This window comes from Scyliorhinus torazame, chromosome 2 (assembly GCF_047496885.1).
Source record: "Scyliorhinus torazame isolate Kashiwa2021f chromosome 2, sScyTor2.1, whole genome shotgun sequence".
Lineage (NCBI taxonomy): Eukaryota > Metazoa > Chordata > Chondrichthyes > Carcharhiniformes > Scyliorhinidae > Scyliorhinus > Scyliorhinus torazame.
Genome location: NC_092708.1, coordinates 198,011,512 through 198,031,127, shown reverse-complemented (window position 1 = coordinate 198,031,127; position 19,616 = coordinate 198,011,512). Strand labels below are relative to the sequence as shown.

Here is a 19,616-nt window from a genome sequence, read left to right as displayed (position 1 = left end):
ATGTGAGGTTATCCATTTTGGTAGGAATAACAGCAAAAGGGATTATTATTTAAATGATAAAATATTAAAACATACTGCTGTGCAGAGAGACCTGGGTGTGCTAGTGCATGAGTCGCACAAAGTTGGTTTACAGGTGCAACAGGTGATTAAGAAGGCAAATGGAATTTTGTCCTTCATTGCTGGAGGGATGGAGTTTAAGACTAGGGAGGTTATGCTGCAATTGTATAAGGTGTTAGTGAGGCCACAAGTGGAGTATTGTGTTCAGTTTTGGTCTCCTTACTTGAGAAAGGACGTACTGGCACTGGAGGGTGTGCAGAGGAGATTCACTAGGTTAATCCCAGAGCTGAAGGGGTTGGATTACGAGGAGAGGTTGAGTAGACTGGGACTGTACTCGTTGGAATTTAGAAGGATGAGGGGGGATCTTATAGAAACATATAAAATTATGAAGGGAATAGATAGGATAGATGCGGGCAGGTTGTTTCCACTGGCGGGTGAAAGCAGAACTAGGGGGCATAGCCTCAAAATAAGGGGAAGTAGATTTAGAACTGAGTTTAGGAGGAACTTCTTCACCCAAAGGGTTGTGAATCTATGGAATTCCTTGCCCAGTGAAGCAGTAGAGGCTCCTTGATTAAATGTTTTTAAGATAAAGATAGATAGTTTTTTGAAGAATAAAGGGATTAAGGGTTCTGGTGTTCAGGCCGGAAAGTGGAGCTGAGTCCACAAAAGATCAGCCATGATCTCATTGAATGGTGGAGCAGGCTCGAGGGGCCAGATGGCCTACTCCTGCTTCTAGTTCTTATGTTGTTAACCTTAAGAGAATCATGAACAAGGACTCCCAAGTCTCTTTGTACTTCTGATTTCCCAAGCATTTCCCCATTTAGAAAATAGTCCATGCCTCTATTCCTCCTTCCAAAGATCATAGACCTCACACTTTTCCGGATTGTATTGTATTCCATCTGCCACTTCTTTGCCCACTCTCCTAGCCTATCCAAATCCTTCTGCAATCTCTCTGCTTCGTCAATACTACCTGTCCCTCTACAGAGCTTTGTAACATCTGCAAACTTAGCAACAGTGCCTTCAGTTCCTTCTTCAAGATCATCAATGTATATTGTGAAAAGTTGTGGTCCCAGCACCAACCCCTGAGGCACACCACTAGTCACTGGCTGCCATCATGAAAAAGACCCCTTTATCCCCACGCTCTGCCTTCTGCCAGTCAGCCAATCCTCTATCCATGCCAGGATCTTACCCTTAACACCATGGGCTCTTAACTTATTTAACAGTCTCCGACGCGGCACATTGTCAAAGGCCTTCTGGAAATCTAAATAAATCACGTCCATTGGTTCTCCTTTGTCTAACCTGTCTGACGGTTAGGGACTTTTACACAGGGACAGACTGGTGACTCTAGAAGAGCTGACGAAGAGACTGGAACTACCAAATGGACAGGAACTCCAACATCTGCAAATCAAAAACTTCTCTGACAAGGTTCCCAAGGGCCCTGAGAGACCCAATGTTGCAGGAGTTACTGGACAGGGACAGTCTGGGAAAGGGGATCTGTGGGGACATATACAGACGACTTTTAGAAAGGACATGCTCCCCACTTGACGAAGACCAATTACCAGTGACTCAGCATTAGACAGCAGCAGAAACACAAGTATCCATTCTGTCACATCAGCAACATGAATGAAAGTGGGAATTTTGACATGCTCATCAAACAAACTATGGAGGGGAAAGGTTCAGAAACAGTTCCAATGTAAACCGTATGATATAAGAAGACAAGAATCATGATGGTTCGAGCCTGCACTTTCAAACATAATTTTCAAATGTAAAACTATGCCAAACATCAAGTTTGCTGCAGGAGTTTTGTACATGCTCATGGGAACGGTTGGATGGATGAGGATGGAGTAAAGTTATGAATCGATAATGTGTGGAATGGGTGTCTGAGTGGCCTTTGTGAAGAACACATTGTGGGACATGGTCAGATCCCTCATAACCGGTGAGAACAAGGGCTGCCGGTGAAGAAATTACACCTACATTACAGTAATACCAAGGGCCTAAAGTCTGTTCAATTCTTTGGATGTGTGCTTTCACAAGACATTCAAGGATCATAGTCACACCAAAATGGAACAGGCCGGTGGTCGACGGAGAAGAAACCTTCACAAAGATTGGAATTATTTGAGCTGCCCCGCTTGATGTATTGTGCCTGGACGGCTGGGACGTGATGTTGAGCGAGGCCAACATTGCAGGTTCAATTCCCGAGATTATTCATGAAGGCTCTGCCTTCTCAAACTTGCCCCTCACCTGAGGTGTGGCAACCCTCAGGTTAAATCACCATTAGTCGGCAGCATGGTGGCACAGTGGTTAGAACTGGTGCCTCATGGCACCGACGACCCGGGTTCGATCCCGGCCCTTGGTCACTGTCTGTATGGAGTTTGCACATTCTCCCCATGTCTGCGTGGGTCTCACCCCCACAACCCAAAGATGTGCGGGGTTGGTAATTTGGCTAAATTGTCCCTTAATTGGAAAAAAAAACTATTGGGCACTCTAAATTTATTTTCAATCAAATCACCACCAGTCAGCTCTCTCTCAAAAGAGGAGAGCAGCCTATGGTCCTCGGAGACCTTGGTGACATTTACATTGCCATTGACATTGTGGGATGCTAGTAAGTGTCAACAGATCATTCAAAAAGAGCAAAACACCCAATTCAGTGGGTACAGAGGAAGACGATTTGGTGTGGAGAGATTATTCGAAAAGCGAAAGCTCCATATCTGATCCAGAGTGGGATCCTTACGATGATGTCATAGCCAAAATGACTCCGAATTGAATTCGATAAACTCTCTGCATCGGATGCCAAAGACACTGGGTGGAATTTTCCGTCGGCCGATGCCAGAATCGCAATTGGGCAAAGAATACGGCGTCAGCCAAAAATCGAGGTCGGTGCCAGGTGCCGAAAGGAATGCCATGCTCCGGCACCTTGTTAGTGGTGTGAATGCATTCCATGCCATGTGCCAGCGTGGGGATACAAAACAACCAGTTGATTGCTATAATATCTCATTAATGGGCCCAACCCGGTAGTCTCCGGTCTCTCCCGATGCTACATCCGCCAGGTGGAAGTGACAATGGCAAGGTTCACTTGTGGTATTTAAAATTAGGAAATATGCGCCGTGGCTACTGAGGGAGACAGGCGGTTGGTAATGTCCCCAAAGGCACAATGGTTGGCTGACAGTTGTGCAGCTCGCTGGGGGGCGAATGCCAGGAGGGGGGTGGATGACGAGGGGATCGAACAGGGCATGGGCCCTGGGGTCGGGGGATCCCCCAGGGCTGGGGTGTGCAGGCACGGATCGCCATTGCCGTGGCCTGCAAGGCAGCCATCTGACCGTGCACTCCACTGACTGCCCACTGTTACCTGTAGATGTGCAGAACATCACCAGCCGCATGGGTGCAGAGGAGATTTACCAGAATGTTGCCTGGTATGGAGGGAAGATCTTATGAGGAAAGGCTGAGGGACTTGAGGCTGTTTTCGTTAGAGAGAAGAAGATTAAGAGGTGACTTAATTGAGGCATACAAGATGATCAGAGGATTGGATAGGGTGGACAGTGAGAGCCTTTTTCCTCGGATGGTGATGTCTAGCACGAGGGGACATAGCTTTAAATTGAGGGGAGATAGGTATAGGACAGATGTCAGAGGTAGGTTCTTTACTCAGAGAGTAGTAAGAGTGTGGAATGCCCTGCCTGCAACAGTAGTGGACTCGCCAACACTAAGGGCATTCAAATGGTCATTGGATAGACATATGGACGATAAGGGAATAGTGTAGATGGGCTTTAGAGTCGTTTCACAGGTCGGCGCAACATCGAGGGCCAAAGGGCCTGTACTGCGCTGTAATGTTCTATGTTCTATGTTCTATTCCGCCCCACCCCCTGCCCACATCGTGGTAGCCTGCTACGTACTCCACAACATAGTGTTGTCCTCCATAGCTGCGTCCTCCACAATATATGCTGGAGGAGGAGGATGAATGCCAGGCCTCGGCCGATGAACATGATGCGGAGGAGGGACGGGATGGGCAGGACATGGGGCTCAGGCAGGCACAGGGGCCGCACAATGTGTGCACCAGCGCCGCCTCACATGGCACAATCTAATTGACTGCAGGTTCACCGACTAGGCGGCCTGGCTGCTAGCAGGCCAAATGTCCCGTCCCACCCCCATGCACCCCGGCCAACCACCTCCCTCCCCTGTCCCCGCTCCTTGCACTCCACCACCCTCCGTGCTTCCCACCTGCTTCACCACAAGGTGCTAACCCAGGGCTAGTAGCATAGTCCATGGGATGGAGGATGATGACGATCCGCTCGCGATGAGCTCTGGCGCTCCATATCATTTGACAAAGTCTGACTCTTGCCTATGGGGCACATTCCACCATCCGTCCAGGTGATCCATGCATGTGCATTGCCGATTCCATCTCACGGTACCATTGAACCCCTGGAGTGGGGATGGGTTGGGTGTTGGGGTGGTGTGCGTTGATGGGTCACTCACTGGGTAGGCCCGACCACATGGCGCTCCCACATATCTGGCACCATCCCCTGCCACCTCCGAAAGTGACCCCGAGGGTAACCTCTGACTTCCCTGGGGGCACTGGCCCTGCACCCCCTACTGCCGGCCTCCTACCACTCTGGCCTCCCCGGCACATCCTCTGCACCAAGCCCATCCCTCACACCCTTCAGACAGAAGCCAGTTCGGAATGTCGGTGAACAGGTGTTTATTGTGATATATACAAGTGTTGTGCCCCAGCCCCTATCGCTAATTTATGTGCTTCATGCGTGCCAATATAACTGGTGTCTACCTTTCTAATCTTGAATGTCCGAGATGATGCCCCAGGCAGTGCATCAGGTGTGAGGTGGCCTGCTGCGTATCTCGCCCTAAAACCTGGGTCTCCTTTGGCGGCCTTCCTCTGGAGCGAGTAGATGGGCCTGGCTGTCTTCCGGGTGTCACAGGTGGCATAGAATTTACAGCGCAGAAGGAGGCCATTCGGCCCATCGAGTCTGCACCGGCTCTTGGAAAGAGCACCCTACCCAAGGTCAACACTTCCACCCTATCCCCATAACCCAGTAACCCCACCCAACACTAAGGGAAATTTTGGACACTAAGGGCAATTTATCATGGCCAATCCACCTAGCCTGAACATCTTTGGACTGTGGGAGGAAACCAGAGCGCCCGGAGGAAACCCACGCACACACAGGGAGGATGTGCAGACTCCGCACAGACAGTGACCCAAGCCAGAAATCGAACCTGGGACCCTGGAGCTGTGAAGCAATTGTGCTATCCACAATGCTACCATGCCGACACCATGGTGCCACCCTGTTCTGCCTGCTGCCCATCGAATGCGCCAGGGACAGGTGGGAGAGATTCAGAGGCACTGAAGTGGTCCAGCACCTCCCCCTCAGGAGTCACCGGCATGGGACCCATCACCTCCTACTCTCTCGGGGTGCCCGATGGCCCCCAAGCTACTCCTTGCGACGAGGATATGGCTGGCGCGAGATCTGGGGGCTCTCCCGCGACCGGGAGGCCCGCTTTTGTCTCGAGCAAGCTCGCGGCCATCAGCACAGAGACTCTGCCATGTCACTCTGGGACGAGGTCACATCATTCAGGGACCAGCTCAGTCCAGCCAGCACCAGGCCAATGCCCTCGACATCTGCACCCAAGGCCCGTTGTGACTGGGCCAAGCTCTGGCGCGCCGCTGCAATGTCCAGGTGGCCAGTGACATGGCTGCCCTGTCTGTGCACCTGCCTCCGCCCGTACAGACTACCCCCGGCCTTGGATCTCTTGATCCATGGCAGATAACTTCACGCACAAGACCTCCACCGCCACCTGTGCATTGTTGGCCTGGGTAGCACGCAAGGTTGGCACCATCTCCTGCTCCTGCACATGGTTGGACATCTCCAACTGCACCTGCAGCCGCTGGAAGGTTGCTAACACTCCCTCATGTACTCACCAGCTCTGCATCTCCACAATAGATGGGACTGCCCTTTCCAAAAGCCCGAGACCCTTTTGGATGGCAGCTAGTCCCTGGGGTCGGGCTGCTCCCTCGGTACCACCAACTGATTGGAAGAAAAGAATTGGATCGAAGAAAAAACAATCATCAGAGCTTAAGCCCTATTTACATACAATTAACAGGAGCCACCCCATTTCCAATGGACTCGTCATTTATCGGCCTCCCCAGCAAGTGGTCATGCTGGCGCCAATTAATACTTCTTTTTAAAAATGTGAACCTAGCGGAAGAGTATCTGTGGGGAGCCGAGGAGGTGAGTAGGCAAAAGAGTTCGGGGGCACTGGGCTTGCTGTCCCTGTGCTCGGTGGGGTTGGGGGACACTTGGCTGGGGGTGGGGACACTCGTGTGGGGGTGGACGACACTCCACAGGGGCAGCCCCTCATGGGAGAGTGGGGGGAAGGTTCTGGGGGGCAACCGCTCACAGCGCAACCATGCCAACCCCTGGATCGGGTGTACCCATTCTGGGGGCAAACCTTGTCCCTGCTCGTTGGTCCCAATGAACACCCTCTGGCCGTGCAGCTGAATGGTATTGCTAATAGGGAATTGCCAATCTTGGTTTGTGGAACAAAGGTGGGGCTCTCGGCCCGACCAGAAGCCTCTCTCTCTCTCGACCCCGGGTGAGTGAGGAAAAAAAAAAGAACTTCCCCTTTTTCAAAAAAAAACTATTTGAAAAGAAAACTTTGAAAGAGAAAGAATTTTTTCACTTAAAAAAAAAAACATTTTTTTGAAAAGAGTTTTTGAATGAAAAGTGCTAAAGGAGAGAAGGGAGGGGGAAAGAAATGGGTGGGGGGGTGGGGGAAAGGGGAAGAGAAAAAGAGTGCCAGAAGGGAGCCAAAGCAGAGGGAGAAAGGGCACCAAAAGCAGACAGGGCAACGGGCGAGCCCGTTCAGATGAGCTAATCGGCGCACGAAGCGGCGGATGGGAGGGTTCGCCGCAACAAAAAGAACTGGACAGACAGGAGCATTTTCCCCCTGGGCCAGGAACTGGAAGGCAGCCTTTGCCGAGGCGCTGAGGGAATATCAGCAGGAAAACAAGGCAGAGGCCTGAGCAGACATGGAGGCCGCAGTGCAGCAATGGTCAAGGCCCTGGCGGAGGTGCAGCTCGCCCTGGGCATTGCAGAGGAGAAACTGGAAGCCCAAGAGGAGAATCTGGAAGCCCAAGAGGCGACCATTAAGGAGCTGGAAAAAGCCGCGACTGACATGAGCGACCGGATCATGGCCCTGGAGAAGAAGGTGGCGAGACTGCGCACAACGCAAGGGATCCTGAAGGGCAGATTGGACAATCAGGAAAACCGCTCGAGAAGGCAAAATGTCAGGATAGTGGGCTTACCAGACGGGATCAAGGGTAGAAACCCCACGGCATACATGGCCGGGATGCTGGGCAACTTAGTGGGAGGAAAACTTTCCGCAACCCACCAGAAATGGACAGAGCACACCGGTCGCTGCACCCAAAGCCCAAGGCAGGGGATCAACTGAGGGCAGTAATAGCTAAACTGCACCGGTACCACGACAGGGAAACAATCCTGCGCTGGGCCAGGACAAACAGAACCTGCAAATGGAAAGGACGCTTCATTAGAGTTTACGAGGACATTGGGGCAGACCTAGCCAGGAGACGGGCCGAATTCAATGGAGCGAAAGCAGCTCTTCACAAGAACGACGTGCGTTTTGGTATGCTGCACCCAGCGAACCTCTGGGTCACATACCAAGAAAGAGAATACTTCTTCACAGCACCAGCCGAAGCAAATAAGTTTGTCGAGGAACACGGGTTGTCAAACAAACAGCTAGGGTAGAAATAAGGGGCCCCTGGCAAGGGGCAAAAGCATGCCGACGGGGGGGGGAGGCAATGCCAGACCCGCCACCACCCCCGCCACAGCGAGCGCACCCTGAACAAAAAGCAAACCACTAACTGAGAGACCGCTTCAGGTGGGAGACCAGGCCCCAGCACGAGGGAACGAGAGTAGCAGAGAAGGGAGAGCAAGTGAGAGGAGTCCAGGGTAGGACGGTGGAAGAGCGGGCAGAAAACCGTAGAGGCCAGGAAGGGGGAAGCGAGACAGTAACTCCCGAGAGGAGGGCCACCGCACTAGTAGGAAAGCTAGCGCCAGGGACATGCAACAAAGCAGGGCCGCAGCGCGCCCCCAACATGGGGGATGGCGCCAGACAGGGGGGACCACTCAACAGAGGCGGGAGAGCAAACGGGGATAGGAACAGGGGAAAGAGGGACAAAAGAGTGGTATACAGGAGAGGGCAGAAAAAGGGTGGGAAAGGGAGGGGCGGGGGGAAGACACAGGGAAGGAGGGACAAACAAGGCTAGAAAGGGGATAACAATAGGGCTACAAAGTGCCTGTGGTGAAGGTATTGCATTAACCATTCACCATGTATGTCACTGTATCACGCTGTTGCCCATGTGGGCTCCACCTATGGACCATTGCATGATATTACATGGAATGTATCATGTTGCTGCCCTTGTGGGCTCCGCCCCTGGCTCCGCCCCTTGAGGGGAGGTATAAAGAGCAGCAGCCCTGTAGGCAGCTCTCACTAGCAGACCAGTCATAGGCAGGCACTGTTCTAGTCGAGTAAAGCCACAGTTTACATCTACTCTCTGTTTCGCGTGAATTGATGTGCCACAACCAAGGGCTCGGAACAAGGAATCGCTGCAAGCATCCACTCAGTATGGTCTCTGGGTGAAGGGAGACTCCAGAGTGCAGGGCACTACCCGCATGGCGGACGCACAGTGGGCAGCCATGTCGGGTGCCCCCTGGACAAAGCGAAACCCCGGAGCACAGGGACCCGACCGCATGGAGAGAGCAGTGACAGCGGCCATCCTGGATGGCCCCCTAACAAAGGGAAACCCCGGAGGGCAGGGGCGCGTCCACCAGGTAAGTATGGTTAATCCCACAGGAGCGAGGGGACAGAAGCCCCCACCAGGATAGTCACCTGGAACGTAAGGGGACTCAACGGCCCAATGAAAAGATCCAGAGTCCTCACCACCTAAGAAGTATGAAAGCCAACATAGTCTACTTCCAAGAGACACACCTGAGAGAGCAGGACCGACTGCGGGTAAGAAAGGGCTGGGTGGGACAGACCTACCATTCCTGCTGTGGGACGAGGGTCAGGGGGGTGGCTATATTGATCGGCAAGAGGTCAATGTTTAGGGCGACAAAGACGGTTACGGACACAGGGGGACGGTATGTCATGGTCAGCGGAGCCCTGGATGGGGCACAGGTAGTACTAGATAATGAGTACTTGCCCAACTGGGTCGACACGAACTTCATCAAAAAGACCATGGCAGAAATCCCCGACATAACGATGCACCGACTAATCATGGGGGGGGAACTTCAACTGTATACAGGAGCCAACGACTGACAGATCAAGCTCCAGAACGGGGAAAACCTCAAGCATGGCAAGGGAACTCGGTCACTTTATGGAACAGATGGGAGCGGTGGACCCCTGGAGGTTCACCCACCCAGGGGAGAAGGAATTCTTCTTCTCCCCAGTACACAACGTATACACCAGAACCGAGTTCTTTGTGATGGGGAAAACAGTGCTTCCGGGGATAGACAAAGTGGAATGCTCCACAATTGTGATATCCGACCACGCTCCACATTTCGTGGACATGAGGCTGGAGACAGGCAGGGCCCAACGCCCCACATGGAGGTTGGACATTGCCCTACTAGCTGACAAGGCCTTCAACAAAAATATATCGCAGGCCATAGCAGAGTACAAGGAGAACAACCAGAACGGGGAGGCCTCACCCTCCATGTTCTGGGAAGCGCTAAAGGCCATACTAAGAGGGGAAATTCTCGCTCTCAAAGCGCGAAGAGATAGGGAGGAAAGGGTGGCTAGGCAGCAACTGGTCGACTCCATACTGGAGGTAGACCGTAAATACTCCGAGGCCCCGACCGTAGAGCTCCTGGCGGAGAGGAATGAGCTACAAAGGAACTTTGACCTGCTCTCCATCAGGAAAGCAGTGCACCAACTCCGCCAGGCACGTGGGACCCTATTCGAACACGGAGACAAAGCCAGCCGCCTGTTGGCACACCAGCTGAGAAATCAGGCAGCCACCAGAGAAATTGCACAAATCAGGGATACCAGAGGCACGTTAGAAACAGAACCAGAAAAGAGCAACAAAACCTTCAAGGCCTTCTACCAAGGGCTGTACACCTCAGAGCCCCCAATGGGGGAGTCTGGGATGAAACGGTTCCTTGATGGACTGGACATTCCAGTCGTGGGGGAGGGCAGAAAACGGGGCTTGGAAGTACCACTAGCACTGGGAGAGATCATGGACAGCATTAGTTCCATGCAGGCGGGGAAGGCGCCGGGATTCCCGGCGGACTTCTACAAAAAATTTGCAACAGCGCTGGCCCCGCACCTGCGGGGATGTTCACAGACTCGCTCGCGAGGGGCACACTGACACCTATGCTAGCACAGGCCTCAATCTCGCTGATACCTAAGAAAGATAAAGACCCAACGGAATGTGGGTTATACAGACCCATCTCACTAGCCAAAATGCTAGAAGACTGCATACCAGAGGTGGTCGCAGAGGACCAGATGGGTTTTGTCAAAGATAGACAGTTTATCTCGAACATCAGGCACCTGCTGAACGTGATAATGACCCCATCCGGGGAGAGAATACCAGAGGTAATTGTCTCCCTAGACGCAGAAAAGGCCTTGGACAGGGTTGAATGGAAATACCTCATAGAGGTACTGGAACAGTTTGGGCTTGGAACAGGGTTCACCTGCTGGGCAAAACTCCTATACAATCCTCCCATGGCGAGCGTATGGACCAAAAACACCAACTCGCGATACTTCCAGCTGCACAGGGGCACCAGACAAGGATGTCCAATGTCCCGCCTGTTGTTTGCTCTAGCGATTGAACCACTAGCAATTGCTCTTAGAGCTGCATAAAGCTGCAGGGGGATCTGAAAGGGCGGCAGAGAGCACAGAGTCTCACTCTATGCAGATGACCTGCTCCTCTACATTTCGGACCCACAAAGCAGCACGGACAGAATCATCGCGCTCCTGAAAGAGTTTGGCGCCTTCTCGGGCTACAAACTCAACATGAGCAAAAGTGAGAACTTCCCAGTACAGCCACAAGTAGGGGCTCTAACAGGACTGCTGTTTCAACAAGCCCGACACAAATTCCGCTACCTGGGGATCCAAATAGCCCAAGACTGGAAAGGGATCCACAAATGGAACCTCACCAGTCTGACAGAGGAAGTAAAAAAGGACCTGCAAAGATGGAACACACTCCCACTCTCCCTCGCGGGGAGAGTCCAGACGATCAAAGTGAACGTACTGCCCAGGTACCTCTTCCTACTTAGATCCATCCCGAGCTACATCCCCAAGGACTTTTTGAAAGCACTAGACAAACTAATCATGGCGTTCATATGACGGGAGAAGAATGCTAGGATCCCAAAGAAGGTCCTCCAAAAAACAAAATCCGGGGGTTCTACCACTGAGCGGCGACAGCCGAGCGAATAGCGGATGGATCAAGGAGCCAGAAGTCGAGTGTGTGCGCGCGGAAGAGGCCTCCTGCATGGGGACCTCCCTCCGGGCCCTCGCCACGGCGGCACTCCCATCCCCACCCAAAAAACACTCCAGCATCCCGGTGGTGATAGCCACCCTCCAGTCTGGGAACCAACTACGGCAGCAATTTGGCCTGACCAAAATGTCGGACCAGGCTCCCATCTGCAACAACCATAGGTTTACACCAGCACTGACTGACGCCACCTTCAAAAAGTGGGGGCAGGACGGAGGGACACTGACAGTCAGGGACCTATACACGGATGGCAGGGTCGCAACAATGGATGAACTGACAGAGAAATTCCAGCTAACCAGGGGGAATGAGCTAAGGTACCTGCAACTCAAAAACTTCCTGCGAAAGGAGACAAGGACGTACCCACAACTGCCACGACAGACATTACTAGAAGATTTACTGGACGCAAGCATCCTAGATAAAGGGAACTGTAGCAACATGTATGACTGACTGATAGAAAGGGCCGACACCGTACTGCATGCAACAAGAAAGAAATGGGAGGAGGACCTGGGGATTGAGATAGGGTGGGGACTCTGGAGCGAAGCACTGCATAGGGTCAACTCCACCTCCATGTGCGCAAGGCTCACCCTGAAGCAACTAAAAGTGGTACATAGAGCCCACTTAACAAGAATCCGTATGAGTAGGTTCTTCCCGAAGGTGGAGGATAGATGTGAACGGTGCCAAGGAGGCCAGGCCAACCACGCCCACAAGTTCTGGTCTTGCCCCAGACTTGCTGGGTACTGGACAGCCTTCTTCGAGGCAATGTCCAAAGTGGTGGGGGTGAGGGTGGAGCCATGCCCGAAAATGGTGGTCTTCGGGGTTTCAGACCAGCCAGATCTATTCCTGGGGAGGAGGGCGGACGCCCTTGCCTTTGCCTCCCTGATCGCCCGCCGCAGAATCCTGTTTGGCTGGCGGTCAGCAGCATCACCCAAAGCTGCAGACTGGCTGTCCGACCTCTCGGAATCTCTCCAAATGGAGAAAATCAAATTCGCCATCTGAGGGTCAGACGACGGCTTCCACAGAACGTGGGAGCCAATCACCCAATTGTTCCGGGACCTGTTTGTGGCCAACGAACAAGCAGAAGAATAGCCAGGTAGCCAAGAATCAGCGGAAAGTAGCCGAGGCAGGGGAGGGAGGGATAGACCAGGAGAGCGGAGGGGGGGGGGACACAGCTAAACCTAAGAGGAAAGAAAGGCGAACCACAGGAGGGGGGAAGGGGCAGAAGCGGGGTGGGGGGGAGGGGGGGAAGAGTTAAGAGACAGGGAACAATAGAGGAGTACCAGGGAGGTGGGGGGGGAGGCAAGGGAATGGCTGCCGGAAGGAGGGCACGGGAAACGATAACAAACTTGGCTTCTACAGGAGCAGAGAACAAGGAAAATCCGGGTGAAAGACGGGACGAAGGCTGAAGCGGAGGTGATCGCGAGACGACAACGGCAGCGAAAACCGTCCGGGAGAAGCAAGCGACACCAACACCAGGCCCATTCGCGTATTGCCCTCTGTAATTGTTTCTCCAGCACCCAAATGTATATCTGCATATCAGTTTCGCCCCCCCCCCCGCCCCTCCCCCCCACAAACAGATGCCTACTTATGTGTTATCAATAATATTGCTAATTGTACAGAGTTGCTGCTGTTGAACTGGTGCATCATACCTTCCCAGTTATTTTATTTTATTTTTAATTTCTTTTATTATATTTTTTTTTTGTATGTTTGTGTGTGCCCTTCTCTTCTATTTATATATATATATTATTCTGTGTACATAACGGTAAATATACTTTGTTCAAAAACCCAATAAAATCATTTATTTTTAAAAAGTGAGCACTTCACACAACCCAAGTGGATTGCCCTGGGAGGGTGGGAAATGGGGATGGTGGGTATGGTTGCGAGATGAACCAGGCCACATCCTCGGTGAAGCGGGCGAGTATGAGGCCCACCGGGCTTGCCAGACCCTCACTGCTGCCGCCTGTCCTGCAGCCTCCAGCTGAGACTCAGATTCCTCCCCGCTGATCCAGCGCCTCCTCAACATCCTCGTGATCCTCCTGTCCTCCTCCTCCTCGGTGGCCAATGTTCCTCGTCACCAACTCCAGGTGTGGAGGATGCAGCAGATCACCACAAAGCGGGCGACCCTCCGGAGCAGTTGAGGTATCGGAACTGCATCTTGAGGAGTCCGATGCACAGCTCAATGACAGCCCACATGGCCACATGGGCCTCAGAGAGAATCTCCGCTTCGGTCTCCGGCCTCCGTACTGATGTCATGAGCCAGGTCCTCAGTGGGTATCCTTTATCCCTCAAGAGCCAACTGACTCGTGTTGGAGGGAACCTTGTGATACTGGACTATGATATAAATTATAGGTGGCCCTGTAACTACATTTGTGCTCCTATATTACTTTTGAATAGTTCTGATGAAACAAAAGGTATTCATTGGCTTAGATGCCTGTTTAGAAGAGGCAATTTGTAGAAATAGATAGTGTATACACAATGCTTGTTAATATCAGAAAACACACAAAATGGCTGTTAGCTATGCTGTGATATTAATGACACAAAATGGCTGAACAAGCCACATTCCTGTAAACTGCCCCATGAAAACCAAACCGTGGGTATGTATAGGGAGTGTCCCAACAGCCGCTGATAACAGCTTTACAGAACAAGACATGCAATGTATCCTTGATGAAGCTCAAGGTCTATAGCTGCAGACAGGACACATTATTATGTTAGTTTTGAATGACTTCTGTATGAAGTTAGGGGCGGGTAAGACAACACCCACTTTAACCATATATGTGATAACTGGGATGCTAGGAAAATTGATTGACTGCATGTAATAAGTGTGACGCGAATATAGTTAATTGATTGTATGTAAATGAGAATACAACTAATTCCGCCCCTTGAATCTGCATATTAACCCGTGTGAACCTTAGCCTTAGAGAGAAGGTGCTGTCAAAGGCTGCAGAGTCTCAGACCTAGGGCGTCATTCTCCGACCCCCCGCCGGTTGCTGAAGTCTCAGGTACCGGATATTCGGCGGGGGCGGGAATCGGGCCGCGCCGGTTGGCGGGCCCCCCCCGCTCGATTCTCCGGCCCGGATGGGCCGAAGTCCCGCCGATAAATTGCCTGTCCCGCCGGCGTGAATTAAAGCACCTATTTACCGGCGGGACAAGGCGGCGTGGGCGGGCTCCGGGGTCCTGGGGGGGGCGCGGGGCGATCTGGCCCCGGGGGGGTGCCCCCACAGTGGCCTGGCCTGCGATCGGGGCCCACTGACCCACAGGCGGGCCTGTGCCGTGGGGGCACTCTTTCCCTTCCGCCTCCGCCACGGTCTCCACCATGGCGGAGGCAGAAGAGACTCCCTCCACTGCACATGCGCGGGAAACTGTCAGCGGCCGCTGACGCTCCCGCGCATGCGCCGCCCCGACATGTCATTTCCGCGCCAGCTGGCGGGGCAACAAAGGCCGTTTCCGCCAGCTGGCGGGGCGGAAATTCCTCCGGCGCCGGCCTAGCCCCTCAATGTTGGGGCTCGGCCCCCAAAGGTGCGGAGCATGCCGCACCTTTGGGGCGGCGCGATGCCCGACTGATTGGCACCGTTTTGGGCGCCAGTCAGCGGACATCGCGCCGTTTCGGGAGAATTTCGCCCCTTGTCTCCCAGAATTCTGACATAATAAACTGCTTTTTTTAACTGATACTCAGGCCTTCGTGTGAATATTTTCACCCCTAACACTATCACGGGGTGCTCCTCGAAGAGGCCTGGGATGACCGACTGCCCCAGGATGTAGTTGCCATGCACAGTCCCCGGGAAGTGTACACACACGTACATTATCTTAATCTGGTGGTCGCAGACGAGTTATATGTTGAGAGAATGGAACCCCTTTCGGTTAACATGGGGCAACCCCAGATGGCGTGGTGAGCGCAGGGCAAAATGCGTGGCATCTATGTCTCCCTGGACCTGGTGCATCCCGGCGATGGTGGAGAAACCTGCTGCCCAGGCATACAGGGCACTCGTGACCTGCCAGATGCACCTGTGGCCTGTGAGATGGCACACAGATCACCATTCGAGCCCTGGAATGATCCCGTGACATAAAGGTTCAGGGCTGCAGTGAACATAACAGCCACCTGGAGCGGGTGTTCTCCTCTTCCACGTAGTGCCAAGTCCGTGAGGACATGACGCAGGTGCCGCACTGTCGCCTTGTTGAGGCGGAGCCTCCTGCTGCACATGCTGTCCGTCATCTGTTCAAACGACCAGCGATGCCTGTACACCCTGGGCCATCGCGGGATTCCCCCTCTGTGTCTCTCCCTAGCCTGATGGGTGACCGGGTCCTTGGGGTGTGGGGAGGGGTCCGGCACTTGTGCCGCTACCTCAAGCATCTGCAGACGCCACTGCTGCCGCCTTCTCCGGCGTCTGGCATCGCGTAGCACCAGCAACACTGGGGCAATGTCTGCGTCCAACATCCCTGCCATAGTTTTCAATATCTGTAAGGCATTGGGAGAGGGTGTTAGACTGGCAAACAGCGGTGAATCCCACGCCGGTCCCTCCATTTCCCCACTGATCACACCCCACCCTCACTCCTACCCGGAACACCGAACTCACGCACACCCGGACACAGCGGGCTCCCGTCACCGGGCCCCAGCCCTGCATCCCAGACACCCGCTCACAACATCCAACTAAAGCGGGCGCTGACCCCCTCCCTGTGGCACTCACCCACACTCCGGCCACGGGCATGTCCCTCGGAGCTGTGTCCCATCCCCAGGGTGTTTGGATGTTGGCTGCTGAATGTGTGGTGTAACCTCCCGCAGTGTTCAGGCATCGCAATGTGATTGGGATGCTGGGCAATGACTCCCACATGCTACATGGCCCGCCCACCCACAGGAATCCACTTGGGTTGTGTGAACTGCTCACTTAACCACGAAAGGCAATTCCCGAGAGGCTATAGCCTTCATCCACGCAGCCAGAGGCCTCGGCAGTCGGTGCAGGTTATGGGTGGTCGGCAAAGCAGACGGGCAGGGACAAGGTTTGCCCCCGGAGCGGGTACACATGATCCAGGGGTTGGCATGGTCGTGCAGTGAGCGGTTGCCCACGGTTCCCCCCCCCCCCCCCCCCAGCATGCCCCCCCACCCTCCCATTGCAGGCTACCCCTGCGGAGGGCCCCCCCCCCACCGGCCGAGGATCCCCCAACGCCCACCGAGCACAGGGGCAGAAAGCCCAGAGCTTCTGGATTTTTTGCCTGTGAGCAAAGATGGCTACTCACCTCCTCGGCTAAAAGCCCTTCCGCCAGGATCACGTTTTTCAAATGGAGTACTAATCGGCACTTGCGTAAGCACTTGCTGGGAGGCTGCTGAATGATGGGAGGCTGTTGGATATGGGGTGGCTCTCGTTAATTATATAGAAATGGGGCTTAAGTGATGATTATTGGCTTTTCGCCACGCTACAGCGGGAACCTGATTTCGTCTACGGGGAGCGGGCCGGTTCCATCGCAAACTGTTTGCCGCCTGGCACGGTTCCCGTTTCTGGCCCCACCCGCTATTCACCGGCCTCATTACGCTTAAGCACGAATGTAACGAGGCCAGAAGATCATGCCCTTAGTCTCTGAAATGGAGAATCTCTCCTAATTAATTAGTCGGTTCTTAAAACACTTTGATTGTGGTTAAAGTTATCCTTGTACATTTAATTTATTAATAAAACTTGATTTAGTTTGAATTTGCGGTTTTTCACATCCCTGAATGGTGACCACCTATACCAACACCTCACACCTCACATTTATACACGGCATATTAGCCAAACCCCATTTTGGGAAGGACTTGTCAAGGTCTCAAAGGTCAACTTAAATGCTAAGATCGACAGTGGGTACAGCAGATAGACAGACAGAGTTGGAGTAATTGCAGGGGCCAGAGAGACAATAGGTTGATTCAGAAATCGAGACAGATGTAAAACATGTGGATTTAGCTGAGGAAGAGATAGGGAAGCTGTGAGAATTCCACTTACTGCACCATTTTGCATCATAATTCCTGTTGAGGTCAGTTCCGAAACAGGTGCTGTTGGCACATGGAGACCTGGATTTTCTCCATAGTCGATCCTAGAGATAGAGAAAGGCGTTCAATTCCAAAATGGATACAGATATGGTCAGGTCCACGGAGATGAGTTTCACAGATTAGCTGTTGGAGTATTTTGGGTCAGCAATACTATATAATACGTTGTCTGGGATTGTACTTACTTTCAACCAAGAGTAAACGTAACCATCGATGTTCAGAACCGGCAGAATGTAAAAGTCAATGTGTTCGAGGAAGCGATCAGTGTTAGGGTCTGCAGTGTAGGTCTCTAATACCTATACACATACAAATGCACACAGAAAGTGAGATTAAATAGAGACAATTCGAGTTTTATTTAGTGAGCCTCATCATGATTGTAACCAAATGACCTGGGACTGTTATAATGCACTGCCCATTCACTGAGGAATCTGAAGCCAGTCTTACCTTCACACAGGTCTATTCACAAAGTACAGACACCCTTTTCCTTCCCCCCACACAGGTTGAAATCAGTTCTTATCTACACTTCAGACTAATACCCTAACCTTTCCCCAGGTCGTAACAGTCGTTCTCAATTCCAACTAGAGCACGTACCGCACTGTGACAGGATTGCAACAGCGACTACCTGGTGTCAATATTGGGTTTCTCCAGTGAGTAGCCAATCACATGAAAGGATTTCCATAAACAGCAAACCAGCAAATGAAAAACACTAATAACAAATCCACTTAAAAACAATACAGGAAGTGTAATAAAGATTAGGGACATAGACCTGGTTATGGTAGAAGCTGAAAATATGAACAAATATTTTTTTCAAAGATTATTTAGAAAATCTAGTGATTAACCATACTGGAGAAATTTAACTCAAATTGTGCTATTTTGCAGGGCTAAATCTGTTCCATTCCTCAATACTGACATTGCTCATCATTATCGGCAAATAATTCACTTAAAAAAGGTTAGCTTCTTTCAGTTTTGTTTATCCTTCAGCCCTGTCCCCATTCATTGTGATGGGCAATGGTTTCTGATGGTGAAGAATTTATCCCTGAAATTACGCTGCCTCTTAATATGCAGTCAGTGGTGAAGTAATGATGCCTTCCACTCTCTTTGAAGAACACTACACTGAGAGATGTAACAACCTCTCGGTGAGAATTTTACCTCCCTCAGTGTGCAACTAATTGTAGCATTGCTGAATGGGGATTCCTGGTGTTAAGCTGTAGTAAGATCATCAAGCTGTCTAAGCAGTCAATCACATAAAAGGATTTCCACAGACAGCAAACCAGCAAAAGAAAAGCTCTAATAACAAATTCACTTTTTTTTAAATGCAGAGAGTAAACTAAAGATTAGGGACGTAAACGTGGTTAAGGTAGAAAGAAGCTGAAAATATCATGAACAAACTTTTTTTTAAGATTAATTCTTTTAAAAATCTAGCATACAAAATCCAGCGATTAATCATAATGGAAAAATGTAACGATGTTCCAATATTCATCAGGGCTCAATCTGTTGTTCAGCAGTCACTCATATTGGCATTAAAAACCTGGGGCTGGATTCTCCACCCCGCCACCCACATTTGTGCCCTGACCCGCTGGCGGGATGCTCCATTACACTGGCCAGTCAATGGGGTCTCCCATTGTGAGGCAGCCCCACGCCATCGGAAAACCCTCGGCTCCGGCAAAACAGAGAATCCCGCCCCATGTTACTGTGCTGAACAAGGCACTTTTTATGGAGCACTGAATATCAATTATATAGCAGGAAAGGGTAGGTTGTTGCCAGATCAATTATTTACATTGATTTCTTGGTTGTCTTGGCTGGCAGGGGGAGGTATTTCAGGGCTTGTTTGGAACACTGACAGTACTGTCATCAGAAATCCAACACATCCAGTTTCCTAATATAAACATAAAATGCTGTATAAACTCAGAAGGTCTGGTAGCATCCATGGAGAGAGAAATAGAGTTTAACATTACGAGTCCACATGCCTCTTCAAAATCTGTGGAAGGGTCAAATGGAACTCAAAACATTAACTCTCACTTCCGGTGGCGGCCATGG

At 51.8% G+C, this 19,616-nt stretch overlaps 1 protein-coding gene across 1 annotated transcript in view; it reads right to left on the bottom strand.

Annotated features, from left to right (window-relative positions):
- The window catches only part of LOC140394986 (carboxypeptidase O-like), a 56,301-nt gene that overhangs the window by 20,911 nt on the left and 15,774 nt on the right, over window positions 1–19,616 (bottom strand). Inside the window, exons 7-8 of the mRNA XM_072482258.1 lie at window positions 17,765–17,875; window positions 17,536–17,626 (exon numbers count right to left, since the gene is read on the bottom strand). Of these exons, the coding sequence (XP_072338359.1) occupies window positions 17,536–17,626; window positions 17,765–17,875 (202 nt within the window). The remainder of the gene's footprint in view (window positions 1–17,535; window positions 17,627–17,764; window positions 17,876–19,616) is intronic.